Source organism: Myotis nattereri, assembly GCF_964212035.1.
Source record: "Myotis nattereri genome assembly, chromosome: 12".
Classification (NCBI taxonomy): Eukaryota; Metazoa; Chordata; class Mammalia; order Chiroptera; family Vespertilionidae; genus Myotis; species Myotis nattereri.
The window spans coordinates 74079121-74102190 of record NC_138087.1 but is presented as its reverse complement, the minus strand read 5'-3'; the positions used below and the strand labels follow the sequence as shown (position 1 = coordinate 74102190).

The following is a 23070-nucleotide window of genomic DNA, read 5'->3' as shown; positions in this document are numbered from 1 at the left end:
CCTTTTCCTCAGTCCACAGTGGGACAGAGGCAGGGGGTGCCAGCAGAGGGGACACTTCCCCAGCAGGTATGCTGGGCCCTGCACCAGCTCCCAAGGCCTGGAAGGGGCAGCCACATCCCAAAGGCCTCCTGGAAGCGGCCTCCTAGGGTATCCAGGTGGAAATTGTCCGTGGCCTCGTAGGTGCTGGCGCTGGCAGCCAGGCCTAGATGAGTCTCTCCTCGGGCGGCACCTTGAGGACACTGTCCATCTCCAGCCGGGCCCCGGCCACCTCCTGCTGGCTCGGGCTGTAGGTGCCCTCTGACTGGCGGCGCTTTCTGGCTGCCAGGATCCCTGAGAGGAGGCCCAAGAGGAGGAGGAGGAGGCAGGCGCAGGCTGCAGGCACTGCCACCTCCAGCAGCGGGAACGGCAGTGGCAGTGGCAGGTCCTTCTGCAAGAGATACGACCAGGAGGCCTCAGGTAAGGGAGGCAGGGAGGAGAGAGCAAAGGGGGCACAGGACTTGCTCAGAGGAAATGGGAGCTATCAGGGAGGTAGTGGGAGACCTGGCCCTGGGGGTATACAAGCAGGTGCCAGGGAGCCACCGGCAGAGCGACTGCCAGGAGAGTCCTATATGACAAAGGGGTTCTGGCTGGAAGGAGAGAAGACGTTTATTGACCACCCAGTCCGAGCTCAGCACAGTGCATGGACTTCACGGAAACCTCACACCACGTGGTGAGGCAGCAGGGAGACCACTCCTCACTCCAGGAGCTCAGAGTGTTTTATCTGTTCCCTGGTGTTTCCCCAAAAGCTGGGAGCAGGGCCTGCATGGTAGGCCCTTGGTGGGTAGGAGGTGAGAAAACAGGCTTTGCCCAGACTCCGCAGACGCGTGACTAGGTGGTGGCAAGCGAGGACTGGCACTTCTCCGTCTGCCCCCAACACCACCAACACCACGCTGCCAACCTTCAGCTTCAAACCCCGGTCAAGGCCCTCCTGTCACTGGCCAGGGTGGGCCTCAGTGCCCAGCCCTGCCATGTGGCTCCTCCTCCCGACAATAAACCATTCAAGCTGCGGCAGTGGGGACTTGCTCCCTCCCCATCCTGAAGGGTGGCCTGGTGTTTGAAAGTGACCATGGAGACCAGGCTTAACCCCAAAGTGGGAGAATCTTGGGCAACAGCCGGAGAGGCTGACTGGCTGATGGCGAGCACAGAATCCAACAGGGCCTGCTCCCCCACCCCATGGAAGCTAGACCAGGCTTTGGGGGGCCTCCTCTCCGTCTCCCCAGTCTCCCAGGGTTTCCCCATCAAGGAGTCTGCAAGGCTGGAATTCTGAAGTCCCGGAATCACAGAAACCCAGGATTCCAGAGCCACAGGTCTCCCTCAGGCCCCGGTGACCTGGGTCCCAAGCCCAGCACACAGGCCTGGAGAAGGGTCCAAGGCTGCAGATAAAACTGGGCCCTCACCAGCCGCCACCAGGCACTTCTGGGGGAGTTGTAAAGCCATTATCTCCCCGGGCTCTGGGAGGGTGGGTGGGGAGCCAGAGGCTGTAAAGTTCCACTTGAAAGGAAACAGTCCCCAGAAGCAGAGGGAATTTGCAGGTTTATGACCCAGGCTGCCAGAAGCCCGCGGAGATCAAGGCTCCTGCCCACCGCCCCTGCAGCCAGTACCCACTGTGGGTTCATGCCTGCAGGGCCAGCTCCGCCCCTTAGTGGGGAGCCCACCAGAGGGAGGTTCAAGCTCAAGCTGCCCATGGGCCCCTCCGCAGCTGAGCGTCCTGGGGTCGGGGCCGAGCTCACTCTGGCTCAGACCTGGGCTCCTCAAATATTCCTACTCTAGAAGCCCCTGGAGATTACAGCCTCTGTATTCAACCTAAATCCCTGAATCCCAAGATCCTGTGGGTCCCGAATCCTGCCCCAAATCGGGCTTGATGGGGCCCAGCTATTTCACTGCCAGCCCCCTGGGGATGGTGGGGACCTCCGGGCTCTCCCTGGAGTGAAAATGCTTCCTGGGTGGGGTTCATGGAAGGGACCTGGGTCTCCCCTGTTGCTGCTGTCCATCCCACGACAGGGTTGGTCCAGGAGCAGCCCCAGGTGCGGCACATTTCCCCCTCCCCCTCCCCCCCCACCCCACCCCCCGCCACCACCACCACCACCACCACCACCACATCAGCTAATAAACTCCAAAACCCCACACCCTCTGGCACAACTCACCACCACTTCACAGAACTGGCCCGAGAACCTTGCGCTGCAGACACATTCGTACGCCCCAGCAGCCACCCGGCAGGTGCCCCCATTCAGGCAGGGGTTGGCTTCACAGGAGAGCTGACACCTGGGAGGCAGAGAAGAGGGTGGGGGAGGAGCCTGCTTCCTCCCTGCTGTCTCTTGTTCCCCCAGCTGCCACCTTTAGCCCCTCAAACCCCCTTCCCAGGCACCAAAGCTCATCCATGCACTGTCCCCGCCTGGCTGGGCCCTGCCGGGTGCCGAGGCTTCACGTGATCTCCATCACTGCCCGCCACCTCTGCCCCCGCATTCATGACTGAGAATGGCTCACTCCACCAGAAGCACAGGAGAGCCCGTGCAAAGGCCCGGGGATGCTGACTCCGGCTGCAGCGGGCCCAGAACCTGCACCTTTACAGCCTCCCCAGGCGGTCCTGGCGCAGGTGGCCTGTGCAAGGGCCTCCAAGAAACACCACCAGGCCACCCCTTCCCTGCAGGGGTCTGCAGAGCAGTGGGTGGAAGCCCCAGAAAGTGACCGAGGAGGGCTGTCAGGCATGTGAGGACAGTGAGGACTCAGACGGTGAGTACCCGACTCTACCCACCCTGCCCAGCTCTCCACACTCACCGGCCGCTCTCCAGGCCCCGCCCCAAACCCACCTCTGGCCACCAAAGCCCTCCTGGCAGCTGCAGTTGGCACCCTGAGGCCCACCCTCACACGGGCTGCCATTGAGGCAGGTGACATTCAGGCGGCACCCCTCTGGCAGGACCGGCAACCTGGGGAGAAACAGGCTGGACTGGGTCAGGACGCCTGCCCGCCCCCACCCCCACCCCCTCAGCCCCTCGAGCACAGGCCAGCGGAACCCCTGTGTGGGCATCCGTGGACTCAGGGCCACCTCCTATATAGTCCCTAGTGTCAGTCAGGCACGTGGTGTCTGAGGTGGCCACAGGGCTGTCCAGCCCCACCCCAACCCAGGCGGGGGATCTTCCCAGGGTCCAGGCCTTTGAGAAGCTGACAAAGGGGAAGGGCTCTGCTCAGAACAAAGGTGCATGCCTCAGCACGACGCGGGCCTGACATTCCTGGGGGGAGGGGAGGAGCCCAGGAGGCAAGGCCTCCAACAGGCAGTCTCCATAACCTTGGCTCCAAAGGACTGGGGCATCGAACCAAGGGTGAATAGGGGCCCACCTCACCCGGCCTCCCTCCCAGGGGACTAATGCGGTGAGCATCAGCGGTGGGTGGTGGGCTTTCGGGGAAGCTCCATCAAGGGTTTCTTCCCAGACCAGCTCTGGGTTCCCCACCCTTCACCCCCAGACAGCGCGCCGTTTATCTGAAATTCACATGTATCGGGTGTCCTCTACCTGGCAAGTCTAGGGGACTGTGGTTCCCATTCACAACGAGGGCAGGAGGCTCAGAGAGGGGAGGGGGCCGGCCCACAGGCCCGGCGCATCCACAGCCCGGCCCTCGGCCCTCGGCCCTCGGCCTCCAGCCTCACCCACCGACCCGGGGTCCTCCCCTCCAGCCCCGGGTCCTCCCTCCCGCCGCCCGCCTCTCCCGCCCGCGCGCGCCTCTCCCGCCGGAGTCGCCGACCTGCAGCGCGGGCCCGCGAGGCCCTCCGGGCAGCGGCACAGGAATCCGCCGTCGGGGCGCGCGTGGCAGCGGCCGCGGAGGCAGGGCGCCGAGCGACACGGGTCGGCGCGGGCCTCGCAGCGCGGGCCCTCCCAGCCGGGGCCGCAGGCGCAGGCGAAGGCGTCGAAGAGGTCGCGGCAGGCGCCGCCGTGCAGGCAGGGCGAGGGCGCGCACACCGGCCCGCCGCGGCAGCCGAGGCGCGGGGCCGGCGCTCCGGGCCCGGCCGCGAAGTGCTCGCGGGGCGCGGGGCCGACGCCTGGCCGCGGGCGCGCCAGGGGCAGCGGGAGGCCGCCGAGCGCCACGCGGCCCAGGCAGCCGGTGAAGTTCTCGGCCAGCAGGACGCGCGCCGCGCCCGGGCCGCGCAGGAACGCCAGGTCGCCGGCCAGGCCGCGCAGCGCCAGCGGCGTCGCCGCGCCATCCAGCCACAGCAGCCAGCGCGACGCCGCGGCCGCGGGGCGCTCCATGGCCAGGCGCACGCGGTGCCAGGCGCCGTTGGCCACGCGCGGCCCGGGCGCGGGGAGCACGGCGCCCGGCAGACCGCGGCCGCTGCGCACGCCGGCCGCCAGCGAGCCGTTGTGGACGGCCAGCCAGACGGCGGCCAGGGTGCCCGCGGCGGCGCGCAGCAGCCCGGCCTCCGAGTCGCGTGTGCGGAAGGCGAGCGAGAGGCCACTGAGCTCGTGTCCCGACGATGCGTTGAGTCCGCTGAATGGGACGGGAGGGCCCTCGCGGAACGTGGCTTCCGCCACACCTGCGGAGAGCGGGAGCGTGGGGGAGGGCAGGCCTCCGCGCAGCCACCCGCCCACCCCAACCCCTACACGCAGAGGATCCCATCTGCCGCCTCGACTCCCACCCATTGAGGGTGGGTGGAGGATGGGGAGAGGCAGCACACAGCCACCTACCACCTAACCCCAGAATCTGCGGCCCCACCTGCACTTGCAACCCCTCCCAATTCCCTTCCTCCAGGGAGCAGACCAGGCAACAATAACCCCTCGGAAAAATCTCTCTCCCTTTCCTAGGCCCTTTCCCTCCTCCTGAAGTTGCCTGGTCTCATCACCGAGGCCTACTCTCCACTGCAGGGAGTCCTCTTTTTTTCATGCAGATTTTTAAAATGTCGATCATGCATTTTAATGAAATGCAGTCAGCTTTTAAAAATGCTAATCATGTCTTTCTCCAATTTAAAGCCCTCCCGTGGCACCCCACTGCCCTTGGGAAGAAGTCCTGAGCTGCCTGGCCCAACTTTCAAGGCCCCTGGCAACCTAGCCATCCCATCCCTGTACTTGTGTCAAATCGTTCTTCTAACCCTCAGGGCCTTTGCACATGTTCTCTCCCCTCCCTGCTAGGCCCTTCCCTACGCCAGGTCAGAGTTTTATCTGACCTTGAAAATCTAACGAATGCTCTCTTCCTTCGAGAACAGCAGTTCTCAACCTGTGAGTCGCGACCCCTTTGGGGGTTGAACGACCCTTTCACAGGGGTCACCTAAAACCATCGGAAAACACATATATAATTACCTATTGTTTTTGTGATTAATCACTATGCTTTAATTATGTTCAATTTGTAACAATGAAATTGGGGGTCACCACAACATTAGGAACTGTATTAAAGGGTCGTGGCATTAGGAAGGTTGAGAGCCACTGTTCTTGAAAGCCTGTCCTGCTGGATGCAGTGGCCCAACTACCCGAGGCTGGAACTGTTGGCATCCTGGTCTACTGAGCCCTGAGGTTAGGGGTGGGGTCTAACCCAGCCTGAGTGTCCAGCCCCCAGCATGGGGGTGCCCAGGGCACACACTCACAGACAAAGCCATCAGGGACCTCCTCACAGGTGGCAGGCGGGAGGCAGGGCTGGCCGGGACACCACAGCTGCTGGGCACACGTGGGCCCTGTGAAGTTGGCAGGGCAGGTGCAGTGGAAGTCATTCCAGGTGACCAGGCAAGTCCCACCGTTGAGACAGGGGTTGGGCTGCAGGAGAATCGGGACAGGGGTTGGCTCAGGCCTGCAGTAGCATACCCGTCCCTGCGCTGGTTCTTAATTGAGCACCTGCTACAGACGCATTACCTCCTCAAACAAATGGAGTGGAAGTCACTATCTCCACTTTACAGATGAGGAAACTGAGGCTCAGAGAGGAGAAGCCATTGCCTGAGTCACTCAGCCAGTAAGTAGAGGAGCCAGAGGTCACACCCAGGCTATTCCGATTCCAGGGCTGGTCTTTGTTCATGAGCCAAGTGGGTCCCTGTGTCCCCACACAGTCCTGCCCAGAGGCTGAGAAAGCCCTTGCCTGGGTCAGGGTGTCGGTCTCAGAAAAGGACCAGAGGGTCAGAGCAGCTGGGCCAGGAGGAGCTGAATGTGAGCCCTTCACTGCCCCGCTCTAACTGTGGCACCTTGGGCAGAGTGCCTTCCTCACCAGGAGAAAGACGTGCTGACCCAGATGCAGGGCGGAAAAGGTCCCCACCCCTTTGCCAGAGCACTCACCCTGCACAGGTCCTCAGAGACGCAGCCCGCGGTGAGGTTCCAGGCCTGCCTGCTGCCCAGCTCGGGGGGCTGGCTTACGTTCCCCAGCGGCAGCGGAAAGAAGGGGAGGTGGAGGCCATTGAGTCGCAGGTCCTGGAGGCAGCCGCGGAAGGGCCCACCCCAAGGCTGGGCGTCCGCAGGGAGGCGTCTCCCACCCACATGCACCTGCAGCCCCGAGCCCTGCAGCTGCTCAGACCCGAAGCTGAGTGTCACCAGGCGGCGGAGCCCATCGTCCCAGGGTCCAGGCAGCACCAGAGCAGGACCGCCCCGCACCTCGGCCCGGATCTGGCCCTCGCTCAGGAACACTGTCAGGACAGCTGCCGAGTCGTCGGCAAGTTGGAGCAGCAGGCCAGCAGGTTCCCGAGTGCGGAGGAGGAAGGACACCGTGAGGTTGGGGCCTGGCAGCCGATGGACCAGGAAGGATGCAGAACTCAGGGCGCCCCCCAAGCCAAATGTGGCTGCAGGAACCTCTGCAGGGGGGAGAGGGGGCCAGGCATGAGGCGTGTGGGCTGGGGGAAGGCACGGCCTCTGCCCTGGGGCCCACCTGGCTCGCTCCTCACCATCAGCACATGTGGGTCCACTGTAGGGCCGGGGGCAGTCGCAATGGAAGTGAGTCCACAGGTCCACGCAGGCCCCTCCGTGGGCACAGGACAGAGGCTGACACTGCTCATGGCGCTTGCAGCCTAAGAGGACGTTCTCCCCAAGATCTTCAGGCAGCAGGAGGTGCCCATCCACATGGACGTCCTGGAGGCAGCCTGCAAAGTCTGCGCCACCCAGCTGGACAGAGCGGAACCCGGCAGGCGGCGTGGCCGTGGAGGCTGCAGGAGCCTGGGGCACAGAGCTGGAGGCCACGCAGAGCTGGGCAGGGCAGCCCTCATGCCAGAGCCGCAGCTCCAGGACCTCGAGGCGGAGCATCACCTCCACTCGGTGCCAGTGGCCATCATTTAGGGCCAGGTCTGGCAGCCTCAGGACTAGAACGGTATTGCCGTGGCTCCAGAGTGTGGCCTGAAGTGTGGCTGCCGCCAGTGCCAGCTCCAGCTCCAAGCTGTCCTGGGTATCAGTGCGAGTGGCCAAGGAACCAGCAGGTAGGGTGGTGAGAAACCTCAGTGCCAGACCCAGGGGCCCACCAGCTGGTACTGATACCCGCACAGGGTTCCCAGCCACCATGGAGAAGGTGGTATTCTGGCCACAAGCCGGTCCGTGGGTACCAGGTGGGCAGCGGCAGACATAACTGTGGACTCCAGACTCAAAGGTAGGGATGCAGGTCGCAGCCAGTGGGCAAGTGTGGCCCTGGCAGCCAGTGAGCTGCACAGAACAGTCATGCCCACCCCAGTCCTCCGGGCACCGGCAGGTGTAGCCTGCCTTGATGTCATCACAGGTCCCCCCATGGAGGCAAGGCTCCGACCGGCATTCGTCCACTTCCTCTTGACACGTCAGGCCTTCGGGAGAGACCAGGCCAAGGCTCAGCACCCAAGGCCAGAACCACAGTCTGGACCCAGAGCTTCCCAGCTTCCTGGGACCGGGACCTCAGTACCTATCAACCAAACCGATTCCCAATTTCCAAAGGGTTTTTCGTGGCCCCCTGCGGTCCCCGGAGGCTGGAACCCGGGATACCCCTTTCTCTCCACACCCTGCAGATTCAATCCCCTAAATACTCTCCAATCTGCCACCCACCTCTCCGGCCTCACCTGCCTGACTGCAAAACCCCTCCGCCATCCACCTCCACAGCAGCCAGAGGTCTGGTTCTAAAGATCACCCGCCAGGTTCCTCTACTGCTGAAGGTCCAATCACTCACCCTGGCATTCAAGGTTCCTCTCGGGCTGGGCACGACCGGGCACTCAAGTCTCAACCCTGCTCCCTACACACCTTGAACTGCCTGTTCCTCCGAGCTTTTCCTGCGAAGTCCTGCCTCTGGGGCTTTGCTCACGCTGTTCCCTCTGCTTAGAATGCCTCATCCTCCCTTACCCTGCCTTTCAAACTCCTATTCATTCTACTAAGCCCAAATTCAGAGGGCCAGTCCCCTCGGTGGCTTTCTCTGACTCCCAACCCCAAGCGAGTGTGTCACTCCCAACTCCTTGTCCACATCCAGGCACAGCGACCCAGAACTCTGTATTGAAAGTATCTGTCTGGGTAGCTGAGGTCTCCTCCAGGGGCTTGAGTATAGCATTGGCACCTAGCAAAGGGCCTAGCATGGCTTTTGTGGACAGAGTGATAAAAGGGAGGAGCGGGTAGAGGTGGGCATGCATCTGTGGCACTCCTGGTAGCCCCCAGGCTCTAACCTCCTAAGGGGCCCATACAAGCTGTGAAGGGACCACCTCACCCTCCTTCCCAGAGCTCCCATGCCAGGTGCTCTGGCCCTAGCTTAGGTCAAAAAGCCACAGCCCAACCCCAGTTCAGCCCGAGACCCCACAAAACCACCAAGGCTAGCCCTGCCCCAATATCCTAGCTGAAGGGACATAGGCCCAAAGAAGCCACCAGGCTTTGAATCCTGGCCCAGTCAGCACACAAGCGGCACAGTCTCCTTCTGAGGACAGCTCGCTCCACCTCCCCTGCCCACAGCCACCCTTCTCCATACCTGCCAGGAGCCACAGGCCCCCCAGGAAGGTCCACAGGGCCCGCAGCCCCATCGCATTTCCCCAGATGTGTGAGAGTGCTGGGCGGCCGCCGAGGCTGGGGAGCAGCGCTCCCGGCCTGGTCTGGCTGCCTCCTTCAGACCCTGCTCAGGAATGCCAGGCACTGGCCTCCCCCACGCCAGCATGAACCAAAGGGAGGACGGGGGTGGACGGTGGCAAGGAGCCCGGCCCCACAGCCGGGATTCCCCCTCCTGGTCTCTGACCTTAGAGATCTGACCTCGCCGTCACCCATCAGCTGAGCTCAGCTGCTGCTGACGCTGGGGAACCTGAGGGGGTGACACTCCCTCTCTGAAGGCTCCAAGGCCTCCTCTAGAAGGTGGGGACTGAAACCCCCACTTCATGGGGCGGTGGTCAGGGGTAGCAAATACACAGAGAATGCTCTTCAAAGCTGCCTTGGTGGACCCACTGTGTCCCAGGCACCCAGGAGGCAGGGCTCAGGGACTGCAGCCCACAGGGCGGGGCGCCCAGGGGAGTTGGCCACCCAAGGGTGGAGGCACTGAGCCCCCGGGTCTTTGAGTGGATGAAGGGTAGAGGCGACGGTGTGATCACCACCTCCTTCCCCTGGGCGGGGGAGCCTGTGTCGAGGAGCCCTGCCAGGGAGAGGAGGCAGTGAGCCTGGGCAGGAATGTGGGCCGTGTGGGGGAAGTGCCACAGGCATTCCAGAGGGGCAGGGACACGCGGTGAGTGAGGAGTTCTTTGGGTTCACCAGTGTCCGTGTGGGAGGGTGTCTGTGTGTCTGTGCATCTGCTGCACTGAGGCAGGGAGAGGCTGCTGCACCCCCAACTCCTGCCCAACAGGCCCCAGCTCCCCCAAGGTCAAGCTCATCCTTCTCCAGACACTGGCTCCAGCTCCCCGTAACCACCCCCCCCGCTTCTCCCTTCCCTGTCCTGGCCCAAGGGCCTCTGCCCATCCCTCTGATGTCAGGTGCCTGGGGTTCTCTGCCCCTCACCCACACACTCTCCCCGACAACCTCGGCCACTTGTGGCCCCGGCTGTCAGGGTTACACTTCTGACCCTCAGTCTCTGACTCCAGCCCAGGCCACAGCCCTGGGCCCCAGATCCCTGTCCAACAGCCCCCACCCAGGCTCCTCCTGGGGGTGCCGCTCCGACAGACTCAGTGTGGACAAAGCTGCACTCACTGTCCTCCACCCAATGTCACCTGTAGCCGCATCCCTGACACCTTCCACTCCCACCTGGATAACCCTCAGGACCTGCAGGTGTCCTCCTAAATGTTTCTCAACCTGTTTATTCCCTGCATTCCCACCTCCAAAGCCCAGGTCCCAGCTCGGCCCCAACATGAATGACACCTGGGCCACTATACCCACCTCCTCTCTAATTCCCTCTCCCCATCAGTCCAGCCTCCACACATCACCCAGAGGAGCCTTCCCACCCCAGACCCACCAGCTCTGACCTTGCCCTGCCCCGGTGCCCACCCCACCCCCAAGCACCTGTGTAGCCATTTGGACAGTGACACCGAAAGCCGTTGGGCAGGTCTTGGCAGCTGCCTCCACCGAGACATGGCCCGGAGGCACACTCGTCCACGTCCACGCTGCAGTCGTCCCCTGCAAGAGGCCCAGCCGTGTTCCCACCTGTGCCCTCAGAGCCAGTCTGGACCTGGAAGGGCCCGTTATAGCTAGAGAGACTGAGGCCCAAAGAGAGGCGCGTGAACCCACCCCCATCCCTCCGGGTGCATCTGAACACCGGTGGACCTTCTGCCCTGAAAAAGGGTAGGGACCTCACCCTCAAAGCCTGGAGGGCAGCGGCACAGGAAGCCAGCAGCATGGCGGAAGCTGAAGGCGCCAGGAAGGGCGGCCTGGGCGCCCCCGTAGAGGGTCGGGTCGGAGCGCTGCAGGCATTGGCCCCCGTGCTGGCAGGGGCCTGCCGCACACTCGTCCTCGTCCACCTCACACAGCTCGCCGCTGTAGCCTGGGGACACACACACGTGGACATCAGGTCAGAGGGAGTCCTCCGGCTGCAGCACCCTCCCGCCTCAGACGCCAGCCCAGCCCAGGGTCAGGTTAGGGTAATGGCTCAGAATATGGTCAGGCATGTTGAGAGAGAGACACATCAAAGGGGGTAGGAACGACTCTGGCAGCCTCAGTCAGCTCAGCAGCATCATGGCATTACCATGAGAAGTGAGCACCTTGCACGTGCCAGGCCGTGGGCCGAGGCCTCGTGGTCATTACACCTTTACTCTCCTCGGAACTACCGTGGGAGCAGGTGCTATGATTGGGCCCATTTTGCAGATCAGAAGCCTGAGGCTTGGAGAAGTTGCAGTCACGTGCGCCCACAGCGAGGTCCACTGAGGGCGCATGCGCACCGGTGCACGATTTCTCCGCCCCAGGCCGCGCCCCGCCCGCCAGCCCACGCATGCGCACGCATGCGCCCTCCGCCCCCCGCCCCCCCCCCCACGCACCTGGCCAGCAGAGGCAGCGGAAGCTCCCGAGGCCCTCGAGGCAGGTGGCGTTGTGCGCGCAGGGAGCCGACGCGCACTCCAGCACCTCCTGCTCGCAGCGCGTGCCCTCGTAGCCCGTGTCCCCGCAGTCGCACCGGAACCTGGAGCAGAGCGAGCACGCACTCGGCTGCAGCCCCACCGCGTCCCCCCGGCCCAACGCGCGGCCTTCCCGCCTTCGGACACCCGGCCGCCCACTCACCCGTTGACCAGGTCGTGGCACACGCCCCCGTGCGCGCACGGCTGGCTCTGGCACTCGTCCAGGTCCAGCTGGCAGCTGGCGCCCCCGTAGCCCGGCGCGCACACGCAGCGGTAGGAGCCCACGCCGTCCAGGCACGAGCCCCCGTGCAGGCAGGGCGCCGAGGCGCACTGGTCCACCTCCACCTCACAGTTCACGCCTGGACGGGCGAGACACGGACGGAGGCAGGTCACCGAGAGGGAGGGCGAAAGAGGCCGAGGCGGGCCTCCTCAAACCAGTTCCAGTTACAAGGAGCCGAAGGTGAGGGTCCACGCAGAGAAGGAGTTTCTCACGCCCGCGGTGCTAACAGGATAGAAACAAGGTCGACATCCCTGCCCCCTTGGGCTCACGAGCATCTAGCCGGGAGATGGGTGTTAAGTCCGTGTTAACTACGGGAGGACTGGTTTTCATGTTGATAAGCTCAACAGTGAGAAAGCCCTGGATTCTGGGAAAACGAGAGTCAGGATCTTGGCCTGGGGGATTGGGAGTCCGGGAAGGCTTCTTGGAAGAAGCGCCTCCTGGAGGACCAGGGGGCTTCATAGACGAGGATGGGGGGCTGTTGGGTTCCAGAGAGACTGTTAGTCAACACCTGCTTGGGGCCGGGCATGATGCCCTATGGCCGCGCAGAAGGCAGGGAGCTAAGGGGAGAGCGGAGGAGGTGAGGCAGGGGTGCAGGGAGGCCGGCCTTGGGGCCAGGTGACACAATCTGGGCTTACCCTAAAGTTGTAAGCAGCTGAGTTACCTGCTCCTATCTGCATTTTAAAAGGCTCACCTGCCGGCTTTGCAAAGTGTAAGGATGGACCCCAGAGAGGAAGACGCCCCGCTGGGAGATGCTGAGTAGGGTAAGCAACTCCTTCTGGTCTCCCCTGCATTGTCTTGCTTTTAAAACTGAAAGTCCAAGTCCTGGGAACCCCCTCAGTTCTGGACAACACCCAGAAGACTGGGAGGCCCTTGCGGGAGGAGGCTGTGGAGGTGAAGGGAGGTGGGGAATCCCAGTGTGGAGATGGACTGCTATGTTTGTCATTATACACTCCAGTGGCCCTACCCATGCCCCCCAACTGGGAAGGGTCCTGGGAAATGATTGATCATGGGGGCCCGGGGGCCCAGGTGGCTCCTGCAGGAACCTTACCCCCTTCCTGGCTCAGCGAGCACAAAACACAGCCCCTCCTTCCTGTGCTCCTGCATGCCTGCTACCCTGGCCCCACTCCCACCCTCTGTGCCAGGCAGAGCTAGGCCCAGGCCTGGAATCCCAGCCTCCCCCGCCTGGCTGGGAACGGAAGGAGGAGCAGAGAAATGAGTCACACAGACACTGCACTCGCTCACATCTCACCCAAAAAGCATTCCCCAGAGCGTGTGTGCACCACACATCCGGGCGCACACACCTGCTGGCACGTACGCACACAACATGTTAGCACAAAGGCATTCAGGGAGCCTGGACACCCGCAAATACTGAGAGACACACATGACCTCACTCACATATCCAGGCACCGAGGCTCTCAAAGGCTGAGAAAGACACACGGAACCCGCTTCCAGAGTCCCTGTTCCTCTGTGTGCAGAGACCTACCTCTTCACTCTAAGCACCCTCCCCTGGAACCCAGCCCCCCCCCCCCCAGTCTGACCCATTGCTCTGAGGTGACCTCACACTGCCCTCTGCTCTCAGAGAGAGTTGTCTGAATCCAGTGTCCATACTGCAGGCTCCCAGCTGTGTCCTCCTCCCCAGCCTCTAGGCCCTCACTCCCATGCTCTTGCTTGGAGCAGGAATGGGACTGGGACGGGGCTAGCGTTTCCTCAGTGCAGCACTTGGGAATGCATCATCCACTTCCCACTGGAGACCGCAGAGGCCCCTGGGGTTAGTCCCACGGTCCAGTTTGAACAAGACCACCATGTCTCTCTGCTGGAGTTTGGGGGGCTACCCAGGGAAGGGGTCCACATTACAACCTGGACCCGTGGTCAGCAAACTGCGGCTTGCGAGCCACATGCGGCTCTTTGGCCCCTTGAGTATGGCTCTTCCACAAAATACCGACTTCTGCACATGGGCCACGAAGTTTCAATCGCACTGTACGTGCGCACCCGCACGTGGTATTTTGTGGAAGAGCCACACTCAAGGGGCCAAAGAGCCGCAAATGGCTCGCGAGTCGCAGTTTGCCAACCACGGACCTAGACCATACCAGGGGTGTTCATACTCTAGAATCATCCGATGAGTGACAGGAAGTCTGCACCACAGCCGGACACAGGTCTGGAGTGAGTAGATGTGAGAAATATGAGGTGTGTACTCACTAAGGCCAATCCAGGCAGATCTGCACTCCAGTCCCACCAGAGATGCCCGAGGGTGTCTCCACACCTAGCACGCGTCGGACTCTGGAAGGGACTGAGGGAGCGCGTGTGCAGTGCCTTGTCTGTGCCAGCCACCGTACCAGTGCTCACACATCCACGCTCACCCAGAGCTGCCAGGGCCGCCCCAGAAGCGTCGAGACCTAGCGTGGCTGTCCCTGAGAGCTGCCAGGATGCCCGGAAAGGAGGTGGGGGTGTCTCTGCTAAAGTCAAAGCCGAATCGGTGACTTCACACTCTGAGCCAATGGGATGGACGTCACAGAACCTCCCCCGGGCACAGCCGGGGCCATTACCTGCATAGTCAAGGGGGCAGTCGCACTCGTATCGATCGGCCAGGTTGCGGCAGGTGGCCCCGTGGTGGCAGGGCCGGGAGGCACACTCATCGATGTCCAGCTCACAGCGGGGGCCCTGGAACCCGGGCACACAGTAACAGCGGAAGTCGTCAGGACCTGGACCCTGGGGCACGCACAGCGCGCCGTGGTAGCAGGGCTGGGTGGCACAGCCCTGGGGCTCGGTGGGCCCGCAGGTGTAGCCGCTCTCCGTAGCCTGGCACTGGGTCCCTGGAGAGCATGGGTCTGAGGCACAGGCACTCCGAGCCTCTGAAGGCTCTGTTCCTGTAGAGAGAGGAGACGGGGTGGGCAGGGGCTCCCGGGCACTCCCCTCCCCACACTCGCCCTGGTCCCTGGAGACAGAAAACCGCAGGGTCTGTCCACACTGGGTAGGATGGAGAAGGGGCTGGTGGCTCAACAAGCCAGGTCCCAGCCGGCTGCACACAGCCACACCGGGACTGGGAGTAGTTCAGGAACCTCCATGGCAGAAAAATAGTACCTGGGACGCTACTCCGCTCAGGATTGGCCAGCAGGCAACCCTCCCGGGAGCCTGCTCTCTGTCCCCTCGCATCCCTGCAGCGCCCCTTTGAGGCAGGCTCTGTCATGCCCATTTCACAAGAGAGCAGGGTGAGGCTCAAGAGAGAAAGTGAGGACTTGCCAGAGGCCATCGCACAGCAAGTTAGTGCTGGGACAGCTTTCCAGGCCTTCCCTCCGGGGTCAGCCCCACTGGGGTGGGGGTGTCCTGTCCATGGCCCATTCCCTCCCAGAGGGCCCAGGTCAGGGCTCTTCCCACTGCCCCCTCCGCCACTCCTGCTGGGGGTCTGGTAACTCCATCCCTGCGTGAAATTGAGTGAAATCGAAGATGGAGGACTTCAAAGGCCCTTCTTTCCCTCCTCCCCCTCTTCCCAGCCCACCCCACTGCTCTGGGAACTTCTCACAGGATCCCTGGCCCTCACTGTACCCCCATCAGCAAATGCTTGAGTGTCAGCCTGGCTAAGGTCACAGGGTACAGGGCAGGTACTGAGACCTGCTGACAACCCCTGGCTCTGGCCGCTGTGCTGCCTGCACTGAGCTCCCTGTTAGAGGATCACCTACTGATCCGGAAGCCAAGCCAGGTAGAGAGCCAGCCTTCCGCCCTTAACCCTCCCTCCCTCCCTCCCTCCCAGCCTGTCAGCCTGTCAGTATAATTCTGGAGTAAGAACAGTAAGAACTCGGACCTTGGAGTAAAACAGCCTGGGTTAGATCCCAGCATAATTACTAGCTCTGGGACGGTGGGCAAGTTCCTCCTAGGGACCTGCATCTCCCAGTCCGAAAGGGGGTGCTAATAGTCCATGCCTCAGAGGGTGTGATAGGGTTCAGAGCCTCAGGGACTGCAGCCAATCCCCGCTTGTAGGAACTCGGTAAGTGATGGGGGAGGGGGAGTCGCCCATAAGAAGGAGGCACCCCCCTCCCCACCTGGGGTTCTGAGAGGTGCCCCTTCCCTGGCCAAGTTGTCATCCAGACACTAACCAGGCCCTGCACCTCCCCTCCCCAACCCGGGTGAAGACCCCCAGATAAGGCCTCGCAGCCTCTCAGGCGTCATCCACATTCCACAAGGCAAGGCTGTCCACCAGCCGACCCCCACCCTTCCCAGCCAGGGCCAAGCGGGGTGGGGGACAGGGAGACGGGAATACTGGCCAATAAATAGACGCAGGGAGAGGATCCTGCTGCCACCCCCACTCGGAGCACCCAGAGCGCCTGGGACAGCTCAGCATGGGCTCACTCACTCCCAGCCCCAAATTGGGAGTCCCACAGGGCCAGGCTAGTGGCGGAGGGGTGGAGGGTCTCAAATGCTGTCAGACCACATGACTTTCTAGGCCCATGGGGTCCACAGATCCCCTCTGCCCCCAGCTCAGGGCACCAATCCCCAGACCCTCGCCTGGTCGCAGGGGTGAGGGCAGGGGGTATTTGGGCCTCTCTCGGGGGCTTATGGGCAGCCCATCTTTTTCCCATTCCGAGTGGCTGTGGCTGATCCCTTAGGAGCCAGCCCCCAGGGCTAGATGCTGTGATGGGGGCAGGAAGGTGATCTGAAGGGGGTGGGAGTGAGTTCACCTCCCTCATGGAAGGAACAGGGCTGGCATCAGACAGACCCGGCTTGGACCAGGGTGCTGATAGGGCCCTCACAGGGTGTTGTAAGGAGCCACCGCGGTGACATGGGTGAAGCCCTGGCACCCAGTGGCCCCTCAGGGCTCCGGCCGTTATGATCAGGGTCCCTTGACCCAGCCTCGCTCAGGACGGGGAGCGCAGCAATCAGAGGGCCCAGCTGAAGGAAGGGCTCTGGCTGCTGGGCCTGTGCCATTTCATTCCAGCAAGGTGCCACCCTCCTCCGTGTGGCTCGGAGCTGTACCCTTTCAGAGCAGAGGGGCCCGGGCTGGGCATGCAGCGCCTGGGGGAGTGGGAAGGTGGGAGCAGGTGGGCTGTGGCCCCGAATGACAGAGCCCACCGCCTGGGGCAGGGAGTTCGCCCTGTCAGAGCCCGCAGAGAGGGAGGGAGCCGTCTGTCCTGGGAGGCGTGCAGTAGCGCTCTAGCCCGGCCACCAGGGGCAGCCGCATCTCTGTGTAATCTCAGTGAGTCTGCGTGTTTACTGAGGGGTTGGGTAGAGCTATTGCTTCTCTTCCACGGTTGAGGAAAGAGGCTCAGAGGGGAGCCCAGTCCCGCAGCCCAGGAGGGGCTGGAGTGCAAGCCCAGCTCTCCCTGCTGCGGGGCCTCCACCGGTTCCAGAGCCCCGCCCCCGCCGCCAGTGTGAGGATTCCCGTTCCTGGGCCCCGCTCCGACCTAGAGATTCCAACCCCTGGGCCCCGGGCCCCAGAATCTGCATTGCAGCTGCTCCCAGGGAGTCCCTTGTACAGCGGGGCTTGGGAACTGCTGACCTCGGGTTCTGTCTCCCAGGAGCCAGTCGGGGAGGCCAGGCCAGCCCAGGGCTGAGGGGAGGAGGGGTAAGGACCCAGGGCAGGGGCGGGGCCGTCCCAGGGGCCCGGCAGGAGGGGCGGGGCCTGTTGCCAGGGTAACGAGGGGCCTGTGCTTATCTTTACAAATCCCTGCTGACCTCTCAGGCCGCCTGGGACGACCTGCAGGGGACGGATTAACTGTCATTGCCCCTCCCCTCGGACCAGCTGCCCAGCCCTGGGAAGGCCCAGAAGGGAAATTTCTCCGCGGACAGGGCGGGCTGACAATAACAGCAGCCGTTTACTGAGTGTGTACTATGTGCTCTGGCCTGTGCTCCACATCGCGCATCTACGACTACGTTATTATGTTGCTGTCAGTTCCAGCGGTTCTCAACCTGTGGGTCGCGACCCCTTTGGCGGTCGAACGACCCTTTCACAGGGGTCGCCTAAGACCATCCTGCAGATCAGATATTTACATGACGATTCATCACAGTAGCAACATGACAGTTATGAAGTAGCAACGAAAAAAATTCCATGGTTGGGTCACAACATGAGGAGCTGTATTTAAAGGGGCCAGAAGGTTGAGAACCACTAGGCATGCGTGCTGTTGAGAAAACTGTTTTTTCTGACTCAGAGGTTGTAAACTTGCCCAGACCATCCCTCAAAGAACTGAGAACAGATGTCTCAGACTTGGGAGAGGCCCACATCTCCCGGGCATGCGAAATTCCCCGGGCAGCCTCGGCATCACCACCCTGTGCTGCCATTGTAGTGCATCCCAGCCCTGCCTCCTGGGCACTGGCCGGGGTCTCCATGCATCGCCACCCTGTGCTGCCATTGTAGTGCATCCCAGCCCCACCTCCTGGGCACTGGACGGGGTCTCCATGCACAAGCATAAGAGTGGAGGTCCAGCCCCCACCAGGGGCTCAGGTGGTTGGAGCACCCTCCAGTACACAAAAAGATGGTGGTTTCAATAGCCAGTCATTTCAGGGGAGGGGGGTCAACCTATTGAAGTTTCACATCACTGTTTCTCTTTCTCTGCCAGCCACAATGAGAACTGTTTCTGGGGCGTGGATTTTGGGAAGCGTCTTGTCTGGACAAGGCCAGCGAGAGACTATCCTTAAAAAGTGACCCAGTGACTTTTGGTGTTGGGCTCACGATGCAATATACAGATGAAGGATCATAGACTCGCACACTTGACATGTATGTAAACTTATTAACTAGTCGGTTGGTTGGAGCATCCACCCGTACACTGAAAGGCCGAGGGTTGGATTCGCCGTCAGGGGACATACCCAGGTTTGATCCCCCCGTCAGGGTATGTATGGGAGGCAAGCAATAGATGTGTCTCTCTCCCTCTCCCTCTCCCTTCCCCTGTCTCTAAAATCAATAAAAACATATCCTCGGGTGAGGATGAAAAAATAATAAGTAGATTTTATCTAAAAGTCAAAAGGAAAAACATTTTAAGAAGAAGCGACCCAGGGTCTCATAGGTGCAGAGCTCCTGGCAGAAGGGCCATGTTCATCTCACATCAGTGGCCCCAAGGCTGGGACCCAGTAACAAAGCTGGAATCCCTGAGGTTAAAAGGCACAATTCTGGTAACTAACCACAACAATAACTGTAGGGGATTCACGTCCTCTCCTGGCACTGGCACTGGCACATCCCAGAGTTTCCAAACCGTGGTCTCAGAGCACTCGGCATCCAGAATGCTCATGCCTGCAGTGCCTCCCCCTCCCCCCCTGCCCCAGCTTTCAGGGATCCCCAGGGAGGCACTCCCGGTAGGGAGGGCCCCACGGAGCAGGTGGGGCTCCGGCCTGCCGCCCACCAGGCCACGTATAATTATTTCACCTTTAACTACAGTGGCTTCTGGTTCAGTCTAAAGTTTCTGAAACTGGGGATCCCATGCTGCACCTCAGCTGAAGAACCATGGTCTCATGCTGGCCTTGGAGTTAGCCTAGGAGAGGTGGCTATATCGGCTGGTGCCATAGTTCACTGTGTCGTCCTGACCCTGCCAACCACTGGCTCTGTGACTCTGGGCAAGTTACTCACCCTCTCTGGGCCTCATTTCCTCCTTGGTAAACTGAGGGTCTCATAGGGCTGTGGTGAGAATGAAACTGATCATGTTGGTCCGGTAGCATAGCACCGACCACATAGTGGCTGGTACTGTTTGTTTATTCATTCGCCTACATATCTTTACTCGAGGCAAACACTGACCATCCAGCAAACCCTGGTGCTGGGTCACCTGTGAGCAGTTCTTCCCTCCCTGCCTCTGTTCTGCAGGCCCCATCAGCTCTGGCTGGAGGAGGGGCCAGACTTGGGGACTGGAGGGCTGCCCCTTTGTCAGCCAGGCTCCCTGGGTGTTCTGGGAGCAGGAGGGATGTGAGAGCCCAGCGTGCCCATTGTCCTCCAAGATGCCTGGTCCTCTCCTAGCAACCGGCGGAGCCTTTGTGGCAGCGTGGGCTCCGGAGAGGGGCCAGGCGCGGGCCTGGCAGGGGTGGGCAGCAGAGCCAGGGGCCCAGGGCCTCCAGAACCCCCATGCCCTCTGGGATGGAAATGGCTTTTCAGGTGATACAGTCCCCGGGCCCTCTCCGCCTGGCAGTCAGGCCTGGAGAACTGGCACCCAAAATGCTCATGCTGCAGTGCCCCCGCCCCAGCTTTCAGGGATCCCCAGGGAGGCAGCTTCCCGTGCAGAAATCACAGGGGAAGGCTGCCCTCGGAGACCCCAGCGGGTGAGTGTGCGGGGGCGTCTGTGAGTCCATTTCCTTTTGTAGCGCCATTTACTCTCTGTTCACTCCACCTCGGTTCACGTGAATGTGTCTCTGAGTGTGGATGCACGCATGTCAGCACACTCGCATTGGTGGGTGCCGGCACATGTAGGGGTGTGTGTGTGCGCGTGCGTCCTGTGGGTCGACATGTGTGGACACCTGTTCATGAGGTGGTGTGTGCCCTCGTGCATGCCACACCCATGTGCAGGTGTGTGTGCATTTGTGTGTATGTATGCACAGGTGTGCGTGTGTGTGCGTGCATGTGTGTGTGTGTGTGCGCGCGCGCGCATACTATAGGACAGGGGACAGTCACCAGATCCGCAGACCAGGATTTCTTGTCTCGGTGCAGAGAGCAGGCCCCAGCGCCTCTCATGAGCCCAGACATGCCTGGGGGGCCCAGCTCATAGCCTTATCCCTTCCTGAGACTCGTTTTCCTCCACTGCACCATGGGGTCCTCATGCCCCCCAGGGCCGGAGGCTTTGTGAGCCGGGCCCACGAGAGGCTGGAGGAAGTGGACTAGGCCAGTGGTCGGCAAGCTCATTAGTCAACAGAACTAAATATCAACAGTACAACGATTGAAATGTCTTTTGAGAGCCAAATTTTTTAAACTTAAACTATATAGGTAGGTACATTGTTATTAATTAGGGTACTCCTAAGGCAGGGGTGGGCAAACTTTTTGACTCGAGGGCCACAATGGGTTCTTAAACTGGACCGAGGGCCGGAACAAAAGGATGGATGGAGTGTTTGTGTGAACTAATATAAATTCAAAGTAAACATCATTACATAAAAGGGTACGGTCTTTTTTTTTTTTTTTTTTTTTTTTTTTAGTTTTATTCATTTCAAACAGGCCGGATCCGGCACGCGGGCCGTAGTTTGCCCACGGCTGTCCTAAGGCTTAGGAAGAGCCACACTCACGGGGCCAAAGAGCCACATGTGACTCGCGAGCTGAAGTTTGCCGATCACGGGCCTAGGGGGACCTGACCCCACACCCTGGGAGTCTGAGGAGGTAGGGGCTCCTCAGCCACAGTGGACCTCAGGCCACTGCCTGCTTGGTTCCCTCCACCAGCAGTCGGGGGTGGGGGGGGTGTCTAGTAGCCATAGTGACCAAGACAAAGCGTCCCCCGACGCCCCAGGAAGAACTCCAGGCCCGCGCACACATGAATCTACTTGGACAAAAGCAGAAACAGCTTGGCGAGTGGGGTCCGGCTTCGGGAAGCCTTTCAGCTCCGTCTGGGAATGCCTGGGCAGGGGCAGCCGTGGGCACCATGCTCCCAAGGACCCAGCCACCCCAGGGACCCCAGTGCACCTGCGTCCCCCCAGTGCAGGCGGGGCAAAAGCACAAATGGGGGAAGTTGGCAGAGACCAGGCTCCCCTGGTCCCCTTCCCCTTCTCCAACCCCATCCACTATGTTGGGTCTGCTGCCCCCACCCCAGGCCCCCAAGACACAGTTCAACCCCCTGGACAACTTGCACCCCACAACTCGCACTAGGGCAGCCCACCACACTGAGAGGCCTCAGACACACCCAGGCTCCCCCAGCACAGCTCATCCTCCCTCACAACTTTAACACCCCCCCACCTGCACCCCACAACCCAGCACAGGCCTCACAACCCAGCACTCCCACCCCAACACCCCTCCTAAGACACACAGCCCACCCCATTACCCAGGTCACAGCTGGCCCACAAAGCCCCCCAACACACAACAGCCTGAAGTCCCAGGACACATTTGCCTCTACACAAGTTCCAGTGGCCCACAGCAACACACTCCTCCGCACCCCACAACTCAGGCCTGCACCCCACAACTCAGGCCTGCACCCCACAGCATCTCACTCCTGTGCACCCCACAACTCAGGCCTGCACCCCAGCCCTAGAGTTGGGCTGGCACCCGCAGGGACAGCTCCGGGGCCTGGGGTGTCTGCTTTGGACACAGCCTGCTCAGGTTCCCCCCAAGGCTTGTGCCCCAACTCACCGGCCAGGAGGGCAAGGGCAGGGGCCCAGAGCAGCATCAGCAGCAAGAAAGGGGCTGGGAGCCTGGGGTCCCGGGTCCGTGGCCTGGCCAGCGCCATGGCAGCACGCTCTGCTCCGCAGCTATGGGAACCGGCGGCCTGGCTGGCTCCGTACCCCCCTCTCCCTCCAACCAGCACTAATGCTGTGGACAGAGGCCCGGCCCTCCCTCCCTCCCTCCTCTCCCGCCTCCTCCCCCAACCCAGGCCCTCCCAGGCGGCTCCTCCAGGAGGAGGGTTCTGGAGGAGGGGTCTGGCCCACCCAGTCTCCCCAGGGCCCAGGGCTCCAGGCAGGAGTCAGGGGCCCCTGTGGGTCCGATCTCACCTCACTGCCCAGCACCCTCTCCCTCCTGACCTCCCACCCCTGTCTCCTCCCACCTCTCAGGCTGTGCTGCCTCTGCCTCCTCAGAGAAATTTCTGTTCTGTGGGGGAGGCCGGCAAGTCCTCAGGTATCCCACCCGGCTGGACCACCCCCAGCGCCTCAGCCTGGGCCCCCTCCCCAGCCATCTTCCCACCCCAGCTCCTCCCACTCAGCTCCCACCTGAGCAAGGGACGCCCCCTGCTGCCTGACGCCCCTCTCCCTCCCCACATTGAGTCACCCACAGGTTCTGGCAGCAGTTCCTTCTCAGTGTCTCTTGGTCCCACTCCTGCCACACATTGCCCCTCTCACCATGGCCCTCAGGAAACGGCCCCTGACTCCCCCCACTCCCCGACCCCTCACCACCAGCCATTCCTCCCCTTTGGCCTAGATCTTCTCCGCTATTTGCAGCTCCAGACCCCTCACCATAATCCAAGGCCCCCCCCTTCGACAGAGCGGCAGCACTCACTAAGCAAGCTTTCCCCTCCCCCGTGGGAAGTCCCCCTGCTTGTCTAACCTCGCAGTCTCCTGCTGCACTCGATGTTTGCTCGCTCCGGCTGCATAGGGCAATGTTGCTGGGTGGAGAGGAGGGGTTCTTCAGGGGACCTGGACCCAGGAAGCCAGGTCATCTCAAAGGCGCTGCAACATAAAACACCCCCGTTGTCCCACTGCCCTCAGCTCCGGTGGAGGGAGAACCCCTTGCTGAAGGGACTTCCTGAACCAAGCCACT

General features: G+C 61.8%; 1 protein-coding gene across 1 annotated transcript; it reads right to left on the bottom strand.

Annotated features, from left to right (window-relative positions):
* Positions 1-202: 202 nt before the first annotated feature.
* On the bottom strand, positions 203-22045 carry CRB2 (crumbs cell polarity complex component 2; the record flags this gene model as incomplete). The annotated part of the gene is made up of 13 exons (XM_081103121.1): positions 203-427; positions 2184-2301; positions 2847-2963; positions 3775-4561; positions 5603-5768; positions 6279-6787; positions 6878-7756; positions 10398-10511; positions 10690-10875; positions 11366-11505; positions 11604-11799; positions 14264-14584; positions 21949-22045. 13 exons carry the CDS (start codon positions 22043-22045, stop codon positions 203-205), a joined length of 3855 nt encoding a protein of 1284 aa, XP_080959247.1.
* Positions 22046-23070: the final 1025 nt, after the last annotated feature.